The sequence below is a fragment of the Gallus gallus genome, chromosome Z, assembly GCF_016699485.2.
Source record: "Gallus gallus isolate bGalGal1 chromosome Z, bGalGal1.mat.broiler.GRCg7b, whole genome shotgun sequence".
Taxonomy (NCBI): Eukaryota; Metazoa; Chordata; class Aves; order Galliformes; family Phasianidae; genus Gallus; species Gallus gallus.
The window spans coordinates 64,815,901-64,838,508 of NC_052572.1; the positions used below are offsets into that span (position 1 = coordinate 64,815,901).

Below are 22,608 nucleotides of genomic sequence, written 5' to 3' on the forward strand. Positions count from 1 at the left end.
GCCCCCGCCTCTCGGGGCGGGTCGGGCCGCGGCCATGGCGGCCGAGCAGAGCGCGGTGAGCGCGGTAAGCGCGGCGCGGCCGCCGCCTGTCGTCCCGCTCCTTCCCCGGGGCCGCGACGGCGCCGCGCTGAGGGCCGTCCCGCTCGGTGCCGCAGGAGCGCCGAGCGAGGCGGCGGTGGAGCACTTCCTGAAGGCCGGGCGCCTGGCGGCCAGGGACGGGGCGGAGATCCGGTGGTGGCACGCAGCGAACAGCCGGCGCCGGGCCCGGGAGGCCGCCCGCAGTAAGTGCCGGCCGGAGGGAGGCCGTGCGCTCGGCTGGGGCGGCTCCGCCTTGACGCGTGCAGCCGTGCAGATAGGGGCCTGGGGGCTCTGGTGCGTGCAAACCGAATGCGAGCCAGCAGCGTGCCTGGAGCCCCGAGGGCCAGCCGTGCCCGGGGAGCATCGGGCCCAGCGCTGCAAGGGCTGTGCCACTGTGCTCTGCGTTGTGCGGCCTCACCTCCAGCACTGCGTGCGGGCTGGCAGTGTGAGAAGGACAAAGAACTGTCAGAGGGTGCCCAAGGGAGGGCTGCAAGCATGGAGAAGGGTCTGCAGGGGAGAGCGTGTGAGGAGCGCCTGAGGTCACTCACAGTGTGCTTGCTTGGCCAAATGAGCCATTCAGAACTCAGTTGTCCCTTGGTCGCTGATTTCTAAAGATCCCGGTGGCTGAAGTACCCCCAAACGTGTCTTGGTTGCATCCCAGGCAGCGGCTCATCCTCTGTGGTGCTTGCGGAGTAAGCGAGCACCGTTTGGTGTAGGAAGTTTCCCTGCAGCTGTGGTTAAGCAGGCACTGGAAGTATTGGGTTTGCTCTGTGCCAGCGCTCATTTTCAAACACCAGGTGCCGTTCACATGGTAGAAGCAGATGTCCTCCTTCGTGGTGGCAGGGGAGGAGACGGAGACCCAATCATGGCTCATCCCCCTGAAACAGACAGCGACATCACGCTGCAGGAGTGGCTGGAGGAGATGGCCGGCACAGATAAGGGCATCAAGCTGGATTTTAAGAGGTATTTTGAGACAAAGCATTTGCATGGACTTTACGTTGTTAGCAATTAGCAGTCTTCTAGGTAATGCTAACTGTCTTCTGGTGATCGCTTAACTAACCTTTTTCTGACTGTGCAGTTCAGAGTTTATGCATTCCTCACTGGAAAGCCAACTGAGTGGGTCGCAGTCGGTTTTACTGAATACGATAGAAGAATAAAAGCTTGACATGTGTTGAACCACCGCTAATTATTTCATATCCGGTGAACTCGTTACAGAGTTGCAACTTAGTAGCAAAGTTGTACTGTTGGGAAACCTGAAGTAATAGTGCTTATCTGGAAAGGTTCTTTCAGTTTTCTGCTTGAGCAAAGGACCAAAAACCCTATGAGATTGCTTAGACAGGTCTGAAATGGGGATCAGTGTGACCTGTGCTTTGTAGACCATCTTTGCCATTCCTGGTTTTAGCTTCCTCTGAATACGTGTCAGATTTTACCCCACATGGAGAATGCAGCTGTACATCAAAAAGAGCGTTTTCACTGCCTGGGTGTGCTGTGGAAATGCAGTAATTGCTGGGTGGCTATAGAGTGCCATTTGTACCGGCTGTTCTGTGTGATGTAACCATCACTTTCACGTTAAAGTTCATGGGAACACGAGGACGACGGGCATGCTAAATCCTCTTACTGATGCACATTCTCCAAATCTTTGCCCAAACAGAGGAGAGAAAAGAGGTTTCATTTTTTCAGTTTTAATCATAGAATCATAGAATTACTCAGGTTGGAGAGGACCTCAAAGATCATCAAGTCCCACCGCAGCCCAACCATAGTACCCTAACTCTAACAACTCTCTGCTAAATCGTATCTCCGAGCACCACATCCAAATGGCTCTTAAGCACATCCAGGGATGGTGACTCAAACGTCTCCCTGGGGAGCCTATTCCAGTGTTTAACCACCCTTTCTGTAAAGGAGTGTTTCCTAATGTCCAACCTAAACTTACCTTGGCGGAACTTGAGGCCACTTCCCCTCGCCTTGTCACCTGTCAGCAGTGAGAAGAGACGTGTCCCGCTCTCCCTGTAAGCACCTTTCAGGTACTGGAAGAGAGTAATAAGGTTTCCCCTCAGCCTCCTCTTCCCCAGACTGAACAGCCCCGGCTCCCTCAGCCTCTCCTCATAGGGCTGATTTTCCAAGCCCTTCACAAGCCTCGTTGCCCTTCCCTGCACCTGCTCCACTACCTCCATGTCCTTGTACTGAGGTCCCCAAAACTGAACACAGTACTCAAGGTGAGGCCTCACCAATGCCCAGGACAGTGGCAGGATGACTTCCCTAGTCCTGCTCACCACACCATTCCTGATACAAGCCAGGATGGCATTGGCCTTCTTGGCCACCTGGGCACACTGCTGGCTCATATTCAGCCGACTGTCTAGCAGTACACCAAGGTCCCTTTCCATCAGGCAGCTTTCCAGCCACATCTCCCCAAGCCTGTAGCATTGCCTGGGATTCTGTGACCAAAATGCAGGACCTGACACTTGGCCCTATTGAAACTCATGCCATTAACCTTGGCCCATCGATCCAGTCTATGCAGGACCCTCTGTAGTGCCCTTTTCCCCTCCGCAAATCAACGCTCCTTCCCAGCTTGGTGTCGTCCACAAACTTACTGAGGGTGCACTGAATCCCCTCATCAAGATCGTTAGTAAAGTTGTTAAACAGAAGCGGCCCCAGCACTGAGCCCTGGGGGACACCGCTCATGACCGGCTGCCAACTGCATTCAACTGCATTGGGTGTGCTGTGGAAATGCAGTAATTGCTGGGTGGCTATACTCTTTGGGCCCGGCCATCCAGCCTCTGCTTCACCCAGCGGAGCGTGCACCCATCCAGAGCACGGGCAGCCAGCTTCTCCACAAGGATGTTACGGGGGACAGTGTCAAAGGCCGTACTGAAGTCCAGGTAGACCACATCGACAGCCTGACCCTCATCCACTAAGTGAGTCACCTTGCCATAGAATGAAATCAGGTTTGTCAGACAGGAGCTACCATTTGTAAGCCCATACTGACTGGGCCTGATCCCCTGGTTGACCTTTAATTGGTCCACGATGGTTCCCGAGATTATTCGCTCCATAACCTGCCCGGACACCGAGGTGAGACTGATAGGCCTGTAGCGACCAGGATCATCTCTACGGCCCTTTTTGAAGATGGGCGTCACATTTGCCAGTAGTAGTAGTAATGATTGCTTTGATGCATTGAAGAACAGATGCCTCTTATTTTTTCCCACGAGGAATTTCCAGCCAAGCGCTGATGTTAAAAAGCTTTTGAAATTATATTGTACAGTGGAAGCCTGGTTATATAAAAGCATTTCAAAATGACAAGCATGCAGTGCAGCTACACTTGTGTGAGTGACACAGAATCTGATGTTCTTTTGGATTCTTATTCTTTGGTTACTCTTGCTGAAGTTTTGAAGATTACTTTAACAGTGCTTAAGAAGGAATATTTTCTGTATTTCTACCCTGTGAGCATGATTGATCACATAATCACATTAATAATCCTGCTAGAATTAATGCATTCTGCAAAAGGGCTCCAGAGTTGCACTTGAGAAAAGCCACAATCATTCCAAAAAAGCCTTGAAAGAGGAGTCAACAATGGCTTTGAATTTTCTCAGTGCTGTGCCATAGAAGAGTGCCGTCTGGGTTTGTTTGTTCTTTTTTCGAGAGATGATGCTTTGTTTTTGTGCTCTTGAAATTACGTGTATTTCATTGAAGAGATGAAGGCATTTGGGTGACTCTGACAGTCAGTGACCTGTTAGTTCTGCGAACAGGTGAAGTGTTCTGGCTTCAGAGCATGCTAGAAATATTTAAACCAATGATGTTTAATCAAGCCATTACTGGCTTTTCTCTGTGGAAAAAAAAGAAAAAAAAAAAAAAAAAACCAAAAAAGAGCAAAAAAAAAACCCCACAGACCGGATGAGCCAGTTCTTGCTGATTGAAATTGCTGCGTGGAATCCTACCAATATGCAGTTCTATCAGCAACACCAAAGCTGAAATGCAGAAGAGCACTGCTGGCAGTAAGTGTGGGCAGCTCAGGGTACAGCTGGCTGCTGTTCCCAGTGCTGTCTGCACATCCTGACACGGTTCTTTTGACCGTGTCCTGGGCCAGGGTTGGGAATGGCGTGGTGCAGAATGAGCCCTTCGGAGCGGTGGGGAGGACTGCAGGAGAATACGGGTCTGTCCTGTGAGTAAGGAACGCACAGCTCTGACTGCAGTGGTTTTAAGTTCCTGAATGTTATGTGGAATGTTCATTAATTGGCTGGGAGAAAATAATCACGGACTTCTTGACATTCAGCCAGGTTCCCAATTACTCTGCATTTCCTTTCCTACCACAGGACAACAGTTCTGGAAGCTTTGTTAGGATAGACAAGGTTCATAGAATCATCACAGAATGGCTTGGATAGGAAGGGACCTCAAGGATCGTGAACTTCCAACTCCCGTGCCGCAGACAGGGCCACCAACGTCCACATTTAACACTGGACCAGGCTGCCCACGGCCCGATGCAACCTGGCCTCAAACACCTCCAGGGAAAGGGCATCCACAACCTCTCTGGGCAGCCTGTTCCAACACCTCACCACTGTTCTGTTAAGGAACTTCCCCCTGATATCCAGCCTAAGTCTTCCCTCCCTCAACTTAAAACCATTTCCCCGTGTCCTGCCATTATCTGCCCTTGTAACAGGTTGACTCCCCTCCTGTTTGTAGGCTCTCTTTAGGTACTGGGAGGCTGCAGGGAGGTCACCGCGCAGCCTTCTCTTCTCCAGGATGAGCGAGCCCAGCTCCCTCAGCCTGTCTTCATAGGGGAGGTCCTCCAGCTCTCTGATCATCTTTGTGACCCTCCTCTGGACCCTCTCCAACAGCTCCTCCTCTTTCTTGCACTGGAAGCCCCAGACCTGGACGCAGTACTCCAGATGAGGCCTCACGAGGGTAGAGTAGAGAGGGACAATCACCTCCGTGTCCCTGCTGGCCACCCCTCTTCTGATGGGGCCCAGGATACCGTTTGCTTTCCGAGCTGCAAGAGCACACTGCTGGCTCATGTGACGTTTGTCATCCACCAGGACCCCCAGGTCCTCTGCAGGGCTACTCTCAAGGGTTGCTCCTCCCAGCCTGTATATATGCCTGGGATTCCTCCTGCCCAAGTGCAAAACCTTGCACTTTGCTGTTCAGCACTTCATATGGAACAGCAAAGTTAACAAGAGGTTATAGGTGGCCTTAGAGTGACGCAGTCACAGAGTCGGTGAGGTTGGAAAAGACCACTGAGATAGTCTCGTCCAACCATCAACCCCTCCCCACTGTGCCCACTGACAGGGCTGCATGTGCGCTGGGTGCTCCCTATCCTCACTCTGGGTAAGGGGTCTCACCTTGCCCACGTGTCGCTGGTACAGCCTTGACGCCGTACGGCCCTCCTTGGAGCTGCTCCAGCTTGTGAAGCCGTGTTTGGAGAGACCTGTTTGGCTCAATGCAGACGTCCTCCCGGGACCCAATGGGATCAACGCCGTTGTGGATGCAGAGGGGTTCCTTGAGATCGTCACCTCGTTTTTCCCAGATGTAACCTTATCGTTGGGATGGACAACTGGCTGGCACCCCGAACAGCACAATGAAGGTAAAGAGAGATTGCAGTGCTTACGTTGTGTCGCCTGCTTTCCCCAGTTTGTGATTGATTCTAGATAAATGCCATCTCTTGTCAGTTTGAAAATAGTAGCAAATATAACAAGTCATACTTTATATTGAATAACATGTAGCAGTTAGCTCCGTGTTTGAGCTTAGGCAGAACTGTATGGAACTCTCATTTTTCTGTCAAGCAATACTTTGCTCTTCAACTCGTTCCCTCATCCTGAGGAATTTTGTGGAACGAATTGCTTGAGCCCCGTTTCAGGTAGTCTGCTCCCTGAGTCCCACCAGGAGAGGTTTGCTAATTGGAGTTCTGGCACATTTCCTGAAGATAAGTCAGCTACCTGGAAATGTTAAACCCAATCAGCGCGCTCTTGCATCAGATAAATCAAGTGGTGAGTCAGTGGGTTTTTTTCATTGCCGCTGAAGAACTGAATGGTTGGCAATAGACTTTCCAACGCATTGATGTTAGTAACTTCTTTAGGTCACAGATGTGTGAATCTGATTGCAGCTTCTAATTATTAATCCCTATCTGGAGCTTTGGTCCAAAACATGTAAGAGCTATTTTATGATCCTTTATGCTGGCTTCCCCTCATAATTCCCACTGCTGCTTTGCCAGAGTGCTTTACTCCTGCGCACCACCTGCATTTGTGTGCAGCAGCATCATTCCCACCTGCATCATCTGGGACTTCAGTTACCAAACTGCACACCTTTCCAAACCACTAACTATTCATTATCAAGGCTTAGGATTTTGTTATGATGACTGCATTGTATACTGTACAGCGTGTTTTTAAAATTAGTGCCGCATCTCCTCCAAAGTTGTTTCAGTACAGAAAAAGAATTGCTGAAAATATGCATAGGAAACACTGTAGTGAATGAACTTTTAAATAAATTTAACATAATTATTTTCATTCTAAATTTCGGTTTACAGCAATGCTAATTGAGGATGTGCTGTAAGACACAAGAGAAACTAGATTGCAACTGTGAGTTACTGTTTGCCCAACAGAACCTTACTTTTGAATTTGGTGCATTTTTAGGCTGAAAAGCCGCAGTGACAGAAAAGTCCCCACATTGCTTGTGAGTAACTGAGGAAAAAGTGATTAACTGTTGTTATTGAAGAACAGCAAAACAGCACTCTTAACCTCCAGTGCTCATAAAAACCTCAGCAACAGGCACTGCATTTCAGATTGCTTGTTTTTAGCATTTTTTAAGTACAAAACATTTCATGTGCCACATTTCTGCATAACTTTGTCTTCTACTGCATTAATTCAGATTATTTCCTATTTTTTTTCAAAATCTTTCTGCTTTTGAAGAGCCACAGTCAAGTTAAGGCTCGTATGTATTGATGTCATAGAGAAAAGCTGTTAGAGAGCAAATATACAATTCCATGACATTGAAAAATGTTGTGTTCTGCAGCTCTATGCAAAATAACATGGCAATCTATGAAAATAAGATTCTTTTTCTTGTTTCTTTTTCCCCTTGGGACAATGATATTGCTTATTATCTGATAGTCACAAAAGCACTGCCCTTGTCTTGCAGCCTAGCCATTCTGTAAATCATTGTGTCTTTGTTTTGATAGAGGTTGTGTTTGTGAAGAAATCTTTTTAATCAAATGGTCTTTATTGTAGGCTACAGTTGGACAATGGTGAAAGAAATGGCTCAGATATGCAGTACGCTTTCTCAGCCCGTCACATTCCCTGTACGGGCAGCATTAGTACGGCAGTCAGTGTCTGAGCTTTGCTGGCTAATAGACCAGTCAGATAGGTAAGTTTGTGGGACTTTATTTGTAGCAGTCTTTATTGTAAAGTCACATATTTCTTAGTAATAAAGCACTCATTTCTGCAAAATAACAACATTTCAAAAGCCTCCTTTAATATTACTTATTATAGGTAACTAATCTTTTATAGGTTTAGCAATGCTGTTCCATTACAACCTTTTAGTGAGACTAGTAAAGTTAATTAGTCCAACCAGTTTGACATTGCGGCTCACAATTAATTACTATTTACCATTTATATACTCCTCAATTTATATATTCCTTGTATTCTATATAATTGGCCTAAAAGCATCCAAGGTCAGTTCTGAATTGGAACTCATTTATTAACATTGGTGGTCAGCAGGGCACTACCCAGTTTGCATACAGCAGGACTGGGGAGACAGCCAGAAAAGCAAAAATGAGAAAAGTCATGGGCTCTGATAAAGACCATTTTCTAGCTAAAAGAGAGACAAAATAAAACCAAGAAAAACAAGTGATGCAAAAAGCAAGTACTCACCTCCAGCCCACTGATATCCTGCCAGTCCCTGATCAACAGCAGCCTTCGCAAACATCCTCCCTGCTCCCCCCCCCAGGTTTTTAATTGCTGAGCACAATGTTGCATAATACTGAATCCCTTTGGTGCTTTGGTCTTCATGGGTTAACTCTTCTGCCTGTGTCCTGTGCCAGCTTTGTGTCCATTCCCAGCCTATCAGCCTTACTGCTTTGACAGCACTGTTCAGCAGCTGCAAAAACATGGGGTGCGTTGTCAAATCCAAAACATTTCAGCGTACTGAGCTGCTGTGGAGAAAATTAATTCTATCCCAGCCAAAACTACAACAGAAGTTTACTAACAATCTGAGGGACTTTGCTTTGGTACTTGAAAAACAGCGAGTAATTTCCAAACACTGAGGTGTAGTTGCTTTTAAAAAATGTTCTTTCAGACTTATAACAATTTCGTTAAAAATGTATTTTTTAAATATATATTTGAAATATATATTTTAAAAAATAAATAACATTTTGTTATTTACATAACAAAAGTAGACAAAAACTTGCTTCATGCATCCTACCGTTTCCTCATTTGTTCTTGGGCTGCAGTCCTATTCTCAAGGTAATCTGTCCGTACCAAGCATTCTTTATCCCCCATGTACAAATTTGTGTTGTTTGAGCTTTGGAGTAATATTTTCCGTAATTTCTTTTTACATAACCTTGAAATCATTGGGGTATCAAGAAGAGTGGGAAGACTATCAGTGCAGTTTCTTGTAAAAGAAATGCAGGGTGGAGGAAGATTATTGGCATGAATGTAAAGGGGTAAGGAAAACAGGGACATACAGTTCTCCTACTTCCTAATTTTTGGTTGCTTAACTTTGAAATCTAAAGGAGATAAAATTTTGATAAGTAATTACATTCCTAACATTAAGATACCACAGTTCTGACTATCTTAGAAGCCTATTAATGCACTGTTTTTTTCTGTTTTATATCCATTACATTAATAATATTCACTCTTTTTTGTTGTTGTTTTGTTTTCCTTTTTAATAGGTACAGCCTCACTGTTTGGACAGGCAAGGAGGATGCGTATTCTGTAGAAGATTTGCTTTTCATCCGTGAAAACTTTGATAAAAGTAGGGTTTATTATGACATCTCAGAACCACAAAATTCTGAGTTTAAAAAAGCTATAGGAATAGAATGTTAAATATGAAGCCTACAAGGTATGACCTCATTTATAATACTTGGTTTCTTTCAACATGAAAGGGAAGTGTATTTTCCTTCCCAAATGGGGTGTATAGAACACACCCATGGTCACTGAAATAGTTCTTGTATAATTGTACATAATAATGTAGAAATGCAGTGCCTCTTTAACAGGTCAGTATTGTTACTTACTCATCACATGCATGTTCTCTGTCATTCTCCCAGTGGCATCTAGCACTTGTTTCCTGCAAGTATATAAAGGGGAGAACAACCCTGGTTGCTAGTTGTAGACTGAGGTAATTCGCTACCAGCAGCTTTTGTGTGCGCCAGTCAAAAACCATTCAGTGTCTGTCAAGGAAAATCATTCACATTTTATACAGGAGGACAACAGTTCAGACTGTAGTAGGTACAGCACTATGCAGTTTCTCAGAGGGATTATTTTGTAGCTCATCCTCATATGCTCCATTTGTGCTGCTATCATAATGGATAATTTTCTCACTCCTCATCAGTAGAAGATTCTGTTTATGAGATCTTAAACGTAGAATCCATGATATTACCATGAGCTACGTAAAATGTTCTGCTGCTGTCTCTTTAAAAGCTTGAGGCCCCTAGAATTAAGTAGTTTTACACTAATCACTGCTTACAGCAAAATTTATACACTTCTGTGATTTACTTTCCACATTCCAGATTGTACACCTTTTTAACTCAGCATATAATTTCAGAAATTTTCAAAAGTTAACTTAAAAAAAACAAAACAACTCACAGTAACCGTGTTTATTACCTACAAGAAAAGTCTCCGTTATTTTATCTTATGAATCTTTTGCCTCTCTTTCATCTTGTTTTTTTTTAAATGAACAGCAGTAATGACCAAAGTCTGACAGTGCAAGTATTGTTTAGTTGCTTGTGCCAACTTGATCAGATCTGAACAGATTCAATCTGTTCTTTATAGCATCAGTTTCTATTAACTGTGCTTGTACGCTTTGCTACAGCATAGGAAGAAAAGGCATTAACTATTTCTGAACTTGCTGTAACTATGGTAAATAGATTCTTCGAGGACCTTCTTCTAACGCAGATCATTTTGATTAGCCCAGGTGCAATTTTAGTGCAGTTTTAGTGCAATTGCCTGAACAAGCATGATAGTGTATCTGATTGCGTGGTATCTTTTGTTCTGGATGATGACCTTTTTACCTTACTCCTTTTTAGGGAGAACAGGATTTAGAACCCACAAAAGCTCCCATTAACCAAAGTTCTGGACGTTGCTTTGAGTCTGCAGTACATACAGTAAGCTTAATAAGTTAACAGTACGTTTCTAATTTACTACCAGTCTGGGCCAAGCCTTGACTTTTTCTATGAATGTGATAGAACTTAACACAACAGGTGTTGCAGAAGAAAGTTGGGTTCATCATTCCTGTGTAACTACTCAAAAAAATCTGGAAGGTAAGATGTGAATATAATGTTGAAAACAACATAAAGTGATTTTCTGACATTTGCATTGCTTAAATGTGCTGTGGAATCAAAGCAAATGCTCCAGAAGACACATTTTTTTATGAACAATTCTATCTTCATCTTCAGCATTCACATGAAGAATTACTCAGTTTTGGCCTACTCTGACTGCAAAAAAACCTATCTTCAGGTTAGATCTAAAACTTACACATTTTATACATCAGCTGTGTGTGATCAGGCCATTTGATGAGGTTATTACAGATCTGGTTTTGCATTTCACTTTCCATCTCCATTGAATTCTATTTAATGTTACTGACCCCTTGCTCCATAAAGCTTTCACTTATGATTCATGTTGTGCTATTTGGAGATGGAATAATTTGATTCCAGCAGCTGGTGCATGTTGTCTTTCCTATCAGCAGTGATTATGCACCAGTAAGGTATGAGAACCTTCCAAGTCCTCTTGCAAAGAATCAGGTTTACATAAACTTCCACTTCTGTGATTCACCTTTGGGAAGCTGTGTTGCTACTGAAGAAGACGGGAACAATGAGTAACAGAGGTCTTTGTGCCTTATTGAATGGTTTGTGACAGTTTAGCCCTGTCCTTCCTTTTATTACAGCAAAATTACAGAAATGGCAGTGCTGTGGAATTCAAAAAACATGAGCTGGTTTTTTTGTTGTTGTTGTTTGTTTTTGTTTTTGGAGGGTTTAGGAGAAAGATACAGGAGTATTATGAAATGCTTCCTACACTACATTCAAATTCAGGGGGGCTTACCCTTTAATTCAAGTGTTCTAAGATTTCTCTCAATTTATTTAAAATTCATTTTGATTTTCAGCGAATATTTGCTTTAATAGGGGTAAAACTACTAATGAAAAGATAGGAGCAAGTGTTGGGACACATTTTTAAAGAAATTTTTTTTCATAAACTTCATGTTTATTCAAAGATCTTTTTTTTCCTAGTATGATACATTCTTGCAGCTCTTGAAATTTTAATTGAAGAGCAGTATTGATAGTTGTTGTGTTCTGATGTTTGTAGACTTATTCTTTGGTTTGTCTCATGTTGCTGTAATATCTGTTGGTTCACGCAGTGTGTCTCCATGATGTTTGTTTCTATGTAATAGCTTGCTGTATTCACTGATGGTTTTACCAAGTTTTATGTACAAGTCTTGTATGGGCCAATGTACAAGTGTAAGGTCTCCTTAATAAAACACAAGCTGGGGTGTTGTATGAGTCTTTCTTTCTTTGCCTCCCTTCAGGGCTTTTGTGGTTGAGTTTCAGCATGTCTTTGCAACAAAGTGAGATGAAGTTACTTTCTTCTAGTTGCTCTTACTTCTGACTTGTGTTTGCACTCTAGGGCAGTCATCACTGCATTATTACCCTTTCAGTGTGGCTGAAGAAAATACTCACTCCATACTGCAGTTACTCATAATTGCACTAGGGCAGGAAGGTCCGTGTTCCTTTCTGCCAGCTGTTGTGCAGGAGCAGTGACTGTGAGCAGATGGGTGCAGTAGGCTGATGAGGCGCTCACATCTTAGGCTGCTGCTGTGGCACGACAACAAATTACTGTTTTTATTGTGTTCCCACTAAAATGAGAATTATTTTACTCTGTCCTCATCTGAGTTTTCAACGTCACTATTCTCAAGGCAATTACTTGTTGGTTTTCAATGTCTTTATATTTTGCCTTCATTCCCTTCAGTTTTTCTGTGTTCTTCTGCCATAGCCGCTGCCTTGGCTGTCTGATCGTCACTTCACTTCTGACATTGAAACATAAAAGGAAGTGGCTTACTGAGAAAGAAGGCTCCAACTTGTGGCATCTGGCAGCTTGGCTGTGCTGAATTGATAGTTCATGCCTTCAGGGGAAAAAAACCAAAGAAACCAGGAATTAATTACAGTGTATCAGCATGCACTTCCATTCAGTAACTTGGAAATAACCTGCGCTGTATGCAATCTTTTAAAAAGCTCACTTTTTGCTCTAAGATCGTAGAGTGTTTTTTGAAAAGCATCTAGTCCCAGTTTAACACAAAATCACGTGCTTTTTTTCCTATGTGGAACAAAACCTCTGCATTAATATTAGAAATACATTGTGGTGCTGGACAGAGCCACAGATCCTAGTGGTTAAATTGAAAACAGTGGTTTTGACTTCTTGCAGATGCGCACAGCTGTCTGGTACTTTCTTAAGTGCTGCTATGTTAACACTTTGGCTTCCCAAATCCCAGTTTAAGGGAAATCAGGTGCTGTTTACAGCACTCACTGATGATGCTTGTTTACTCCTGAGGAGCAGGTGAGCAGGAGGGGTGGAGCAAGCCCTGCTCTGAGCTGGGGGATGGACAAGACCTTCAAGCATTCCTCATAGACTAAGGTTTTGGGGTTCTTTAAGATTTAATGGCACCTTTCACCTTCTACACAGTGAAGACTACTGCAGAGGACTAATGCAGGTACGAAATTAGTTTTAAACTATTCTTTTCTATTTCCTGTAGTTTGATTGGTTGTTTGAAATTTACTTTCCTTTTTGTTGCCTTCTGACAAATACTTTCAAGCAATGCGTTCAAGTAAAGCCTTTGCACAAAGTAGCTCAAACACTTCTATCAACAGCCCCAGTCAGGGCCCTCAGGTTCTCTTATCCATTCTGTCAGACATAAAAAGAAGAGTGTGCTTCTGTTTTTACAGTGCAAAATGCGAAAAAAACGGTGATATTCATAGGATGTCTGTGCTCCCTCTCAGTTACAAACATTGTCCAAGAGGATACCTCTCTCAGATAAGTAGTGCCCTTCTCTGAACAACAGGAGCAGTACAGGATGTATATTTTTAAACAAGGTCAATTTCTCTGAAGGAGTGTAAGACTCAGGCAGTATTAATAGCTGGGACATTTATCAGAGCTATTAGTCATAAAAATTGGCATTTTGCACCAATGCACTCTGCAAAGAAAACCCAAGTTTTCTTAAGATGCATTTATATTGGCACTGCTCTTTGAAGGCACTGCAGCAACAGAAAAACTTGAAACTTGATGGAGAAAATACTTTGCTGAGAAATACTGTGAAATATTTTAGGGCAAGTATTCCTCCCTCCAACTACGGATTTTAATTTAAAAGTCAGAAGGAAACTCGCCCCCTTATAAGAACAGTTTGAATGTAGTCATGATGATCTGTGTGACTAATGTTAACTTTTCTGCTAGCGACCCATGCTCCTGTTACGTGGACAACATTGTGAACAAGTGGAGTCATGGTTTGCTTATGAAGGAATCTATTTAATTACAAATACCTGATTTCAGGGGGGAAAAAAAAAAAAAGGAAAGTTGACTTGTTGTATTGCATGACATGCATAAAGATGAAGGTATTATTAAGGGTTGACAAAAGAAAAAAACTACATTTTAGCAACTTTACCAGTTTTCTCACATGGCTGCATTGAATGCTTGGAGATGCTGCACTCTGCTCTGTAACTGTAAGACAAAAAGTAGGAGTGGAAACAACCCCTCCAAACAACTCCATACTTAATGCAAAACCAAAAGCAAAAAAGAAGAGGGAAGGATGTTTTCAAATCTGCATGTTGAACACAGCACATTAAATACAGCCTCAGACATGTCTTTTTTTGCAACGTGTCTTTGTAGTGACTTGCCATTCTTGTACATACCAAACAAAATAGGAGATACAAAAGTTCAGTGGATGTTAGGTGACCACTGCTTTTGTGAGGCAATCACAAAAGATGTTTTGCAGTATTGCACAGTATTTTGCAGATGAAAATGAAAGATTAAGTAAAAAAATCACCTTTCTGAATCATAAGGATTCCCCAAATAAGTGACCAGTATATCTTTTGTTGAGAGTAGAATGACAACGCGTGGTGCCCAGAGTGTTACCCTAGTTAATGCTGCAGAGCTGTGCTACAGCATAGTGTTCCTGAGTGTTTGAGAGTGTGTGCAGTTCTGGGAAACAGGGTAAGAACTCAAAAAGCAGACTTCAGACCAAACCGTGGAGCTTTTGATATTAACAAAACCCTGTGAGTTCTGGTAATTTCCCTTCTCTCAACACAGAAACTTATTGTAAGATAAATGTGCAAAAGCTCCTCTTCTTCATCCATTGTCCTCCACTTTCTTCTTCTTCCATGTTCCTGAGAATATTTTACGTATGCTTTATTATTTTAATTAGATGAAATGATATAATAGGAACCTAACTCAGGAAATATTGGGACTTTGCTTATAGTACTTATTTCAATCTCTTTCTTGTTCAGGTTTTTTGTGGTGGCTGTTGCAAACGAAAGTGCAAACTACAGTACATGGAGAAGGAAGCAAGAGTCTGTACTCGCTGCTATGATGATATTAATAAAGGTGAAGAAAAGGTCTTTTTGAATAACTAGTAATCATTAACAAATAATCTGTATACTTCCTAAGTTGGTCCTACAAGAAGTTGCTTCGTGTAATACAGTACTGTTACAGGGCACGGCAAAATTAGCAGCGTAGGTTTGACACCAAACCAAAAATGAGTTGGACTGTAGAGTGCTAGACTTGGCTGTTGTTTCCAAGTGAAGAAACAGTAACACTAATTGGGTTGCTCAAGGGATACTGACTTTGTTGTTGCTTGTGTTAAATCTGACTGTATGCTAAAATGACTGAGCTACAGCACTCTGAGAATGTTGTATTGCCAAACAAATAAAAATACACCCTAAATGGGGAGTAGATTTGGTGAGTTGCTTCTTGAATAAATAATTTCCTATCAACTTGATAGACTTCTTAGTCACTTCTCTGTCTTCTAGAATGCTATCGTGGAAGTTGTAGAAGTCAGTTTGTTGTGAGACTAGAGTATTGACCTTCTTTATTCTTACGTTCTTCTAGGCTGCAAATGCAGAGGAAGCTGACATGCCAACTGATGTAAATTCAAAACCAAAAGAAGAAATGGATGGTATTACAAGAATGGAGGGACTGTGTCCTTCTGTTCCCTCAGAGGATGCACAACAGATCATTTCCAGCCAGAGTGAGATGACCGATGGTGATAAATCTCTGACTCCAGACACTACAGAGTGTTCTTCTGCCATGGAATCTGGGAAGACTAGTACTAATTTAGTAGATTGGACTAAAAGTGAAATGCCTGTTAGTCCTACAAGTTACGGAGCGCTCTGTGGTGTTGAAAACTGTGTTCGGAAAGACGTCGACCTTCTTCCAGATGGTGATAAACTGCCACCGCTTCTGCTTGCCATGGGTGAAAGAGGAAAAGGTAAACAGTTGTCAGTATTGGATCACCCGATGCAGGATTTCTAAGTGTGAATTTAATACAGCAAATCAGCTTTAACCTCCCACCTGTGCTGCACAATGGATTGTTCGTTAATGAATCATATATACTATCAGCTGATTTTTTTATTTTATGTAGTTGACTGGCATGTTGAACTAAATCAGATATTAATTTCTTTAGATCCTCTAGTGGAAGAGCATCTGTCTCACCAACAGGTCGCCTTGCTTCTTGAGAAAGGAGGTGCCAGTCCGTTAACCTCCTAACACACTTAACTAATCCTAAACGCAAACTTACTTGTGAATGTCAAGTTAATATCTTGTAAGTAGCTCTGTTTTTTTTTCTCCATTAAATCTATTTTTCTGATTGTGAAGAACAGCATTACTGTGGTCTCTGTCTTTTTAATTGAAGATTCTTCAGAAAAATGCTGGTACTTCTCAACAAACGGGCTACACGGTTTGGGGCAGGCAGAAATTGTCATTCTGTTGCAGTGTTTGCCAGATGAGAAGACTTTTCCTAATGAAATATTCAAATTATTTATTGACATCTATAAGAATGCTGTAAAAGGTATGGAATCACGTCTGACGTTACGCTATGATATTTTCTTGCTTGCCTTCAGAGTTGGAAGATTATGCGATTTTTATGCGTTTGTAGATATCTGACCTGGCTGAAAAACTTCTCAGTGTTCAGCCTTTGTTTCTAAATAAACTGAAAGAAAATGTACATTTCTCTGGCTCAAATACTCCTGTAAATATCTAGTTTGCGTTTCCTGTTACTGTTCTTCATGCATATGGTCTTGGAGATTGTGTGCATAAGTCCTTGTGTTGATGGCTCAGGACATCTGGGACTTCATTGGTAGAAGTGCAGTACACACAACTATACAAAAGTGAAGTCTGTTAACTGAAGTTCATGTTTGCCAGAGCACTGTATACTTTAGGGTTTGGGATATTTTGGGGGGGGGGGGGGGGGGAAGTCTACTTGCATATCCAAGTTCATGTAGATAATAGATAAGTCTGTAGAGTACTTCTGTGGGGTTAGACGTCTTTCAGACTTTCAGGAAGATATGAGATATACTTTATGATTTGCAAGTCTGTAATGAGGGGATGGTGGTAGTAGTTCTCTTCACAATAGCATGGTATTTTTTAAGGTGCACAAACACTTTCTGACTCTCTTTCAACAGGAAAGCTACTAAGAAACATGGAAAATGTCACATTTAGTGAAAATTATGAGGGGAAGCCAGCAGAAAGGATCATAATATAGCTTTTACATGTTTTGGACCAAAGCTCCAGATAGGGATTAATGATTAGAAGCTGCAATCAGATTCACAAATCTGTGACCTAAAGAAGTTACTAACATCAATGCGTTGGAAAGTCTATTGCCAACCATTCAGTTCTTCAGCGGCAATGAAAAAAACCCACTGACTCACCACTTGATTTATCTGATGCGAGAGCGCGCTGATTGGGTTTAACATTTCCAGGTAGCTGACTTATCTTCAGGAAATGTGCCAGAACTCCAATTAGCAAACCTCTCCTGGTGGGACTCAGGGAGCAGACTACCTGAAACGGGGCTCAAGCAATTCGTTCCACAAAATTCCTCAGGATGAGGGAACGAGTTGAAGAGCAAAGTATTGCTTGACAGAAAAATGAGAGTTCCATACAGTTCTGCCTAAGCTCAAACACGGAGCTAACTGCTACATGTTATTCAATATAAAGTACGACTTGTTATATTCGCTACTATTTTCAAACTGACAAGAGATGGCATTTATCTAGAATCAATCACAAACTGGGGAAAGCAGGCGACACAACGTAAGCACTGCAATCTCTCTTTACCTTCATTGTGCTGTTCGGGGTGCCAGCCAGTTGTCCATCCCAACGATAAGGTTACATCTGGGAAAAACGAGGTGACGATCTCAAGGAACCCCTCTGCATCCACAACGGCGTTGATCCCATTGGGTCCCGGGAGGACGTCTGCATTGAGCCAAACAGGTCTCTCCAAACACGGCTTCACAAGCTGGAGCAGCTCCAAGGAGGGCCGTACGGCGTCAAGGCTGTACCAGCGACACGTGGGCAAGGTGAGACCCCTTACCCAGAGTGAGGATAGGGAGCACCCAGCGCACATGCAGCCCTGTCAGTGGGCACAGTGGGGAGGGGTTGATGGTTGGACGAGACGATCTCAGTGGTCTTTTCCAACCTCACCGACTCTGTGACTGCGTCACTCTAAGGCCACCTGTAACCTCTTGTTAACTTTGCTGTTCCACATGAAGTGTAGAACAGCAAAGTGCAAGGTTTTGCACTTGGGCAGGAGGAATCCCAGGCATATATACAGGCTGGGAGGAGCAACCCTTGAGAGTAGCCCTGCAGAGGACCTGGGGGTCCTGGTGGATGACAAACGTCACATGAGCCAGCAGTGTGCTCTTGCAGCTCGGAAAGCAAACGGTATCCTGGGCCCCATCAGAAGAGGGGTGGCCAGCAGGGACACGGAGGTGATTGTCCCTCTCTACTCTACCCTCGTGAGGCCTCATCTGGAGTACTGTGTCCAGGTCTGGGGCTTCCAGTGCAAGAAAGAGGAGGAACTGTTGGAGAGGGTCCAGAGGAGGGTCACAAAGATGATCAGAGAGCTGGAGGGCCTCCCCTATGAAGACAGGCTGAGGGAGCTGGGCTCGCTCATCCTGGAGAAGAGAAGGCTGCGGGGTGACCTCCCTGCAGCCTCCCAGTACCTAAAGAGAGCCTACAAACAGGAGGGGAGTCAACCCGTTACAAGGGCGGATAATGGCAGGACACGGGGAAATGGTTTTAAGTTGAGGGAGGGAAGACTTAGGCTGGATATCAGGGGGAAGTTCCTTAACAGAACAGTGGTGAGGTGTTGGAACAGGCTGCCCAGAGAGGTTGTGGATGCCCTTTCCCTGGAGGTGTTTGAGGCCAGGTTGCATCGGGCCGTGGGCAGCCTGGTCCAGTGTTAAATGTGGACGTTGGTGGCCCTGTCTGCGGCACAGGAGTTGGAAGTTCACGATCCTTGAAGTCCCTTCCAATCCAAGCCATTCTGTGATGATTCTATGAACCTTGTCTATCCTAACAAAGCTTCCAGAACTGTTGTCCTGTAGTAGGAAAGGAAATGCAGAGTAATTGGGAACCTGGCTGAATGTCAAGAAGTCCGTGATTATTTTCTCCCAGCCAATTAATGAACATTCCACGTAACATTCAGGAACTTAAAACCACTGCAGTCAGAGCTGTGCGTTCCTTACTCACAGGACAGACCCGTATTCTCCTGCAGTCCTCCCCACCGCTCCGAAGGGCTCATTCTGCACCACGCCATTCCCAACTCTGGCCTAGGACACGGTCAAAAGAACCGTGTCAGGATGTGCAGACAGCACTGGGAACAGCAGCCAGCTGTACCCTGAGCTGCCCACACTTACTGCCAGCAGTGCTCTTCTGCATTTCAGCTTTGGTGTTGCTGATAGAACTGCATATTGGTAGGATTCCACGCAGCAATTTCAATCAGCAAGAACTGGCTCATCCGGTCTGTGGGGTTTTTTTTTGCTCTTTTTTGGTTTTTTTTTTTTTTTTTCTTTTTTTTCCACAGAGAAAAGCCAGTAATGGCTTGATTAAACATCATTGGTTTAAATATTTCTAGCATGCTCTGAAGCCAGAACACTTCACCTGTTCGCAGAACTAACAGGTCACTGACTGTCAGAGTCACCCAAATGCCTTCATCTCTTCAATGAAATACACGTAATTTCAAGAGCACAAAAACAAAGCATCATCTCTCGAAAAAAGAACAAACAAACCCAGACGGCACTCTTCTATGGCACAGCACTGAGAAAATTCAAAGCCATTGTTGACTCCTCTTTCAAGGCTTTTTTGGAATGATTGTGGCTTTTCTCAAGTGCAACTCTGGAGCCCTTTTGCAGAATGCATTAATTCTAGCAGGATTATTAATGTGATTATGTCATCAATCATGCTCACAGGGTAGAAATACAGAAAATATTCCTTCTTAAGCACTGTTAAAGTAATCTTCAAAACTTCAGCAAGAGTAACCAAAGAATAAGAATCCAAAAGAACATCAGATTCTGTGTCACTCACACAAGTGTAGCTGCACTGCATGCTTGTCATTTTGAAATGCTTTTATATAACCAGGCTTCCACTGTACAATATAATTTCAAAAGCTTTTTAACATCAGCGCTTGGCTGGAAATTCCTCGTGGGAAAAAATAAGAGGCATCTGTTCTTCAATGCATCAAAGCAATCATTACTACTACTACTGGCAAATGTGACGCCCATCTTCAAAAAGGGCCGTAGAGATGATCCTGGTCGCTACAGGCCTATCAGTCTCACCTCGGTGTCCGGGCAGGTTATGGAGCGAATAATCTCGGGAACCATCGTGGACCAATTAAAGGTCAACCAGGGGATCAGGCCCAGTCAGTATGGGCTTACAAATGGTAGCTCCTGTCTGACAAACCTGATTTCATTCTATGGCAAGGTGACTCACTTAGTGGATGAGGGTCAGGCTGTCGATGTGGTCTACCTGGACTTCAGTACGGCCTTTGACACTGTCCCCCGTAACATCCTCGTGGAGAAGCTGGCTGCCCGTGGTCTGGATGGGTGCATGCTCCGCTGGGTGAAGCAGTGGCTGGATGGCCGGGCCCAAAGACCTTATTACTCTCTTCCAGTACTTGAAAGGTGCTTACAGGGAGAGCGGGACACGTCTCTTCTCACTGATGACAGGTGACAAGGTGAGGGGAACTGGCCTCAAGTTGCACCAAGGGAAGTTTAGGTTGGACGTTAGGAAACACTCCTTTACAGAAAGGGTGGTTAAACACTGGAATAGGCTCCCCAGGGAGACGTTTGAGTCACCATCCCTGGATGTGCTTAAGAGCCATTTGGATGTGGTGCTCGGAGATACGATTTAGCAGAGGGTTGTTAGAGTTAGGGTACTATGGTTGGGCTGCGGTGGGACTTGATGATCTTTGAGGTCCTCTCCAACCTGAGTAATTCTATGATTCTATGATTAAAACTGAAAAAATGAAACCTCTTTTCTCTCCTCTGTTTGGGCAAAGATTTGGAGAATGTGCATCAGTAAGAGGATTTAGCATGCCCGTCGTCCTCGTGTTCCCATGAACTTTAACGTGAAAGTGATGGTTACATCACACAGAACAACCGGTACAAATGGCACTCTATAGCCACCCAGCAATTACTGCATTTCCACAGCACACCCAGGCAGTGAAAACGCTCTTTTTGATGTACAGCTGCATTCTCCATGTGGGGTAAAATCTGACACGTATTCAGAGGAAGCTAAAACCAGGAATGGCAAAGATGGTCTACAAAGCACAGGTCACACTGATCCCCATTTCAGACCTGTCTAAGCAATCTCATAGGGTTTTTGGTCCTTTGCTCAAGCAGAAAACTGAAAGAACCTTTCCAGATAAGCACTATTACTTCAGGTTTCCCAACAGTACAACTTTGCTACTAAGTTGCAACTCTGTAACGAGTTCACCGGATATGAAATAACTAGCGGTGGTTCAACACATGTCAAGCTTTTATTCTTTTATCGTATTCAGTAAAACCGACTGCAACCCACTCAGTTGGCTTTCCAGTGAGGAATGCATAAACTCTGAACTGCACAGTCAGACAAAGGTTAGTTAAGCGATCACCAGAAGACAGTTAGCATTACCTAGAAGACTGCTAATTGCTAACAACGTAAAGTCCATGCAAATGCTTTGTCTCAAAATACCTCTTAAAATCCAGCTTGATGCCCTTGTCTGTGCCGGCCATCTCCTCCAGCCACTCCTGCAGCGTGATGTCGCTGTCTGTTTCAGGGGGATGAGCCATGATTGGGTCTCCGTCTCCTCCCCTGCCACCACGAAGGAGGACATCTGCTTCTACCATGTGAACGGCACCTGGTGTTTGAAAATGAGCGCTGGCACAGAGCAAACCCAATACTTCCAGTGCCTGCTTAACCACAGCTGCAGGGAAACTTCCTACACCAAACGGTGCTCGCTTACTCCGCAAGCACCACAGAGGACGAGCCACTGCCTGGGATGCAACCAAGACACGTTTGGGGGTACTTCAGCCACCGGGATCTTTAGAAATCAGCGACCAAGGGACAACTGAGTTCTGAATGGCTCATTTGGCCAAGCAAGCACACTGTGAGTGACCTCAGGCGCTCCTCACACGCTCTCCCCTGCAGACCCTTCTCCATGCTTGCAGCCCTCCCTTGGGCACCCTCTGACAGTTCTTTGTCCTTCTCACACTGCCAGCCCGCACGCAGTGCTGGAGGTGAGGCCGCACAACGCAGAGCACAGTGGCACAGCCCTTGCAGCGCTGGGCCCGATGCTCCCCGGGCACGGCTGGCCCTCGGGGCTCCAGGCACGCTGCTGGCTCGCATTCGGTTTGCACGCACCAGAGCCCCCAGGCCCCTATCTGCACGGCTGCACGCGTCAAGGCGGAGCCGCCCCAGCCGAGCGCACGGCCTCCCTCCGGCCGGCACTTACTGCGGGCGGCCTCCCGGGCCCGGCGCCGGCTGTTCGCTGCGTGCCACCACCGGATCTCCGCCCCGTCCCTGGCCGCCAGGCGCCCGGCCTTCAGGAAGTGCTCCACCGCCGCCTCGCTCGGCGCTCCTGCGGCACCGAGCGGGACGGCCCTCAGCGCGGCGCCGTCGCGGCCCCGGGGAAGGAGCGGGACGACAGGCGGCGGCCGCGCCGCGCTTACCGCGCTCACCGCGCTCTGCTCGGCCGCCATGGCCGCGGCCCGACCCGCCCCGAGAGGCGGGGGCTCCCCGGCCGTGGCGGAGGCTGCGGGGCAGCGGTGCTGAAAGCGGCCCGCGGCCCGGCCCTGCGCGGTCACCGCGGGAGGGGGAGAATAAACCT

At 44.9% G+C, this 22,608-nt stretch overlaps 3 protein-coding genes across 7 annotated transcripts; 2 read left to right on the top strand and 1 right to left on the bottom strand.

The window, feature by feature from the left end:
• Positions 1-13: 13 nt before the first annotated feature.
• Positions 14-11,761, top strand: FAM151B (family with sequence similarity 151 member B). Its single transcript, XM_003643080.6, has 5 exons — positions 14-281; positions 876-1,041; positions 5,430-5,647; positions 7,284-7,419; positions 8,945-11,761. Exons 1-5 carry the CDS (start codon positions 35-37, stop codon positions 9,096-9,098), a joined length of 921 nt encoding a protein of 306 aa, XP_003643128.1. The 5' UTR covers positions 14-34; the 3' UTR covers positions 9,099-11,761.
• On the bottom strand, positions 9,910-22,501 carry FAM151BL (family with sequence similarity 151 member B). Of its 5 annotated transcripts, XM_424895.8 has the most exons (5): positions 22,234-22,501; positions 21,474-21,639; positions 17,577-17,794; positions 13,915-13,970; positions 9,910-12,384 (listed from the first exon to the last, which is right to left on the bottom strand). In XM_424895.8, the coding sequence occupies exons 1-5, from the start codon at positions 22,478-22,480 to the stop codon at positions 12,379-12,381; spliced, it is 693 nt and encodes a 230-aa protein (XP_424895.4). In that variant the 5' UTR covers positions 22,481-22,501; the 3' UTR covers positions 9,910-12,378. The 5 variants fall into 5 exon arrangements, with proteins under 5 accessions (XP_424895.4, XP_040512349.1, XP_004949523.2 ...); XM_040656415.2 differs by having other exon boundaries at positions 9,910-13,970; XM_004949466.5 differs by having other exon boundaries at positions 9,910-17,303.
• Positions 12,734-16,128, top strand: LOC768418 (zinc finger FYVE domain-containing protein 16-like). Its single transcript, XM_040656416.2, has 4 exons — positions 12,734-12,969; positions 14,756-14,852; positions 15,357-15,735; positions 15,931-16,128. The coding sequence occupies exons 2-4, from the start codon at positions 14,835-14,837 to the stop codon at positions 16,011-16,013; spliced, it is 480 nt and encodes a 159-aa protein (XP_040512350.1). The 5' UTR covers positions 12,734-12,969; positions 14,756-14,834; the 3' UTR covers positions 16,014-16,128.
• Positions 22,502-22,608: the final 107 nt, after the last annotated feature.

Excerpts from the sequence above, each read along its gene's own strand:
- FAM151B (XM_003643080.6), top strand. The coding sequence starts at position 35 with ATGGCGGCCGAGCAGAGCGCGGTGAGCGCGGTAAGCGCGGCGCGGCCG. Across the intron at positions 282-875 it reads GGCCCGGGAGGCCGCCCGCA|GTGCCGTTCACATGGTAGAA; the intron begins GTAAGTGCCGGC and ends TTCAAACACCAG. Across the intron at positions 7,420-8,944 it reads CTAATAGACCAGTCAGATAG|GTACAGCCTCACTGTTTGGA; the intron begins GTAAGTTTGTGG and ends CCTTTTTAATAG.
- LOC768418 (XM_040656416.2), top strand. Across the intron at positions 15,736-15,930 it reads CATGGGTGAAAGAGGAAAAG|ATCCTCTAGTGGAAGAGCAT; the intron begins GTAAACAGTTGT and ends TAATTTCTTTAG.
- FAM151BL (XM_040656415.2), bottom strand. The coding sequence starts at position 22,480 with ATGGCGGCCGAGCAGAGCGCGGTGAGCGCGGTAAGCGCGGCGCGGCCG. Across the intron at positions 21,640-22,233 it reads GGCCCGGGAGGCCGCCCGCA|GTGCCGTTCACATGGTAGAA; the intron begins GTAAGTGCCGGC and ends TTCAAACACCAG. Across the intron at positions 13,971-17,576 it reads CCCCGAACAGCACAATGAAG|TTACAGAGCAGAGTGCAGCA; the intron begins GTAAAGAGAGAT and ends TTTGTCTTACAG.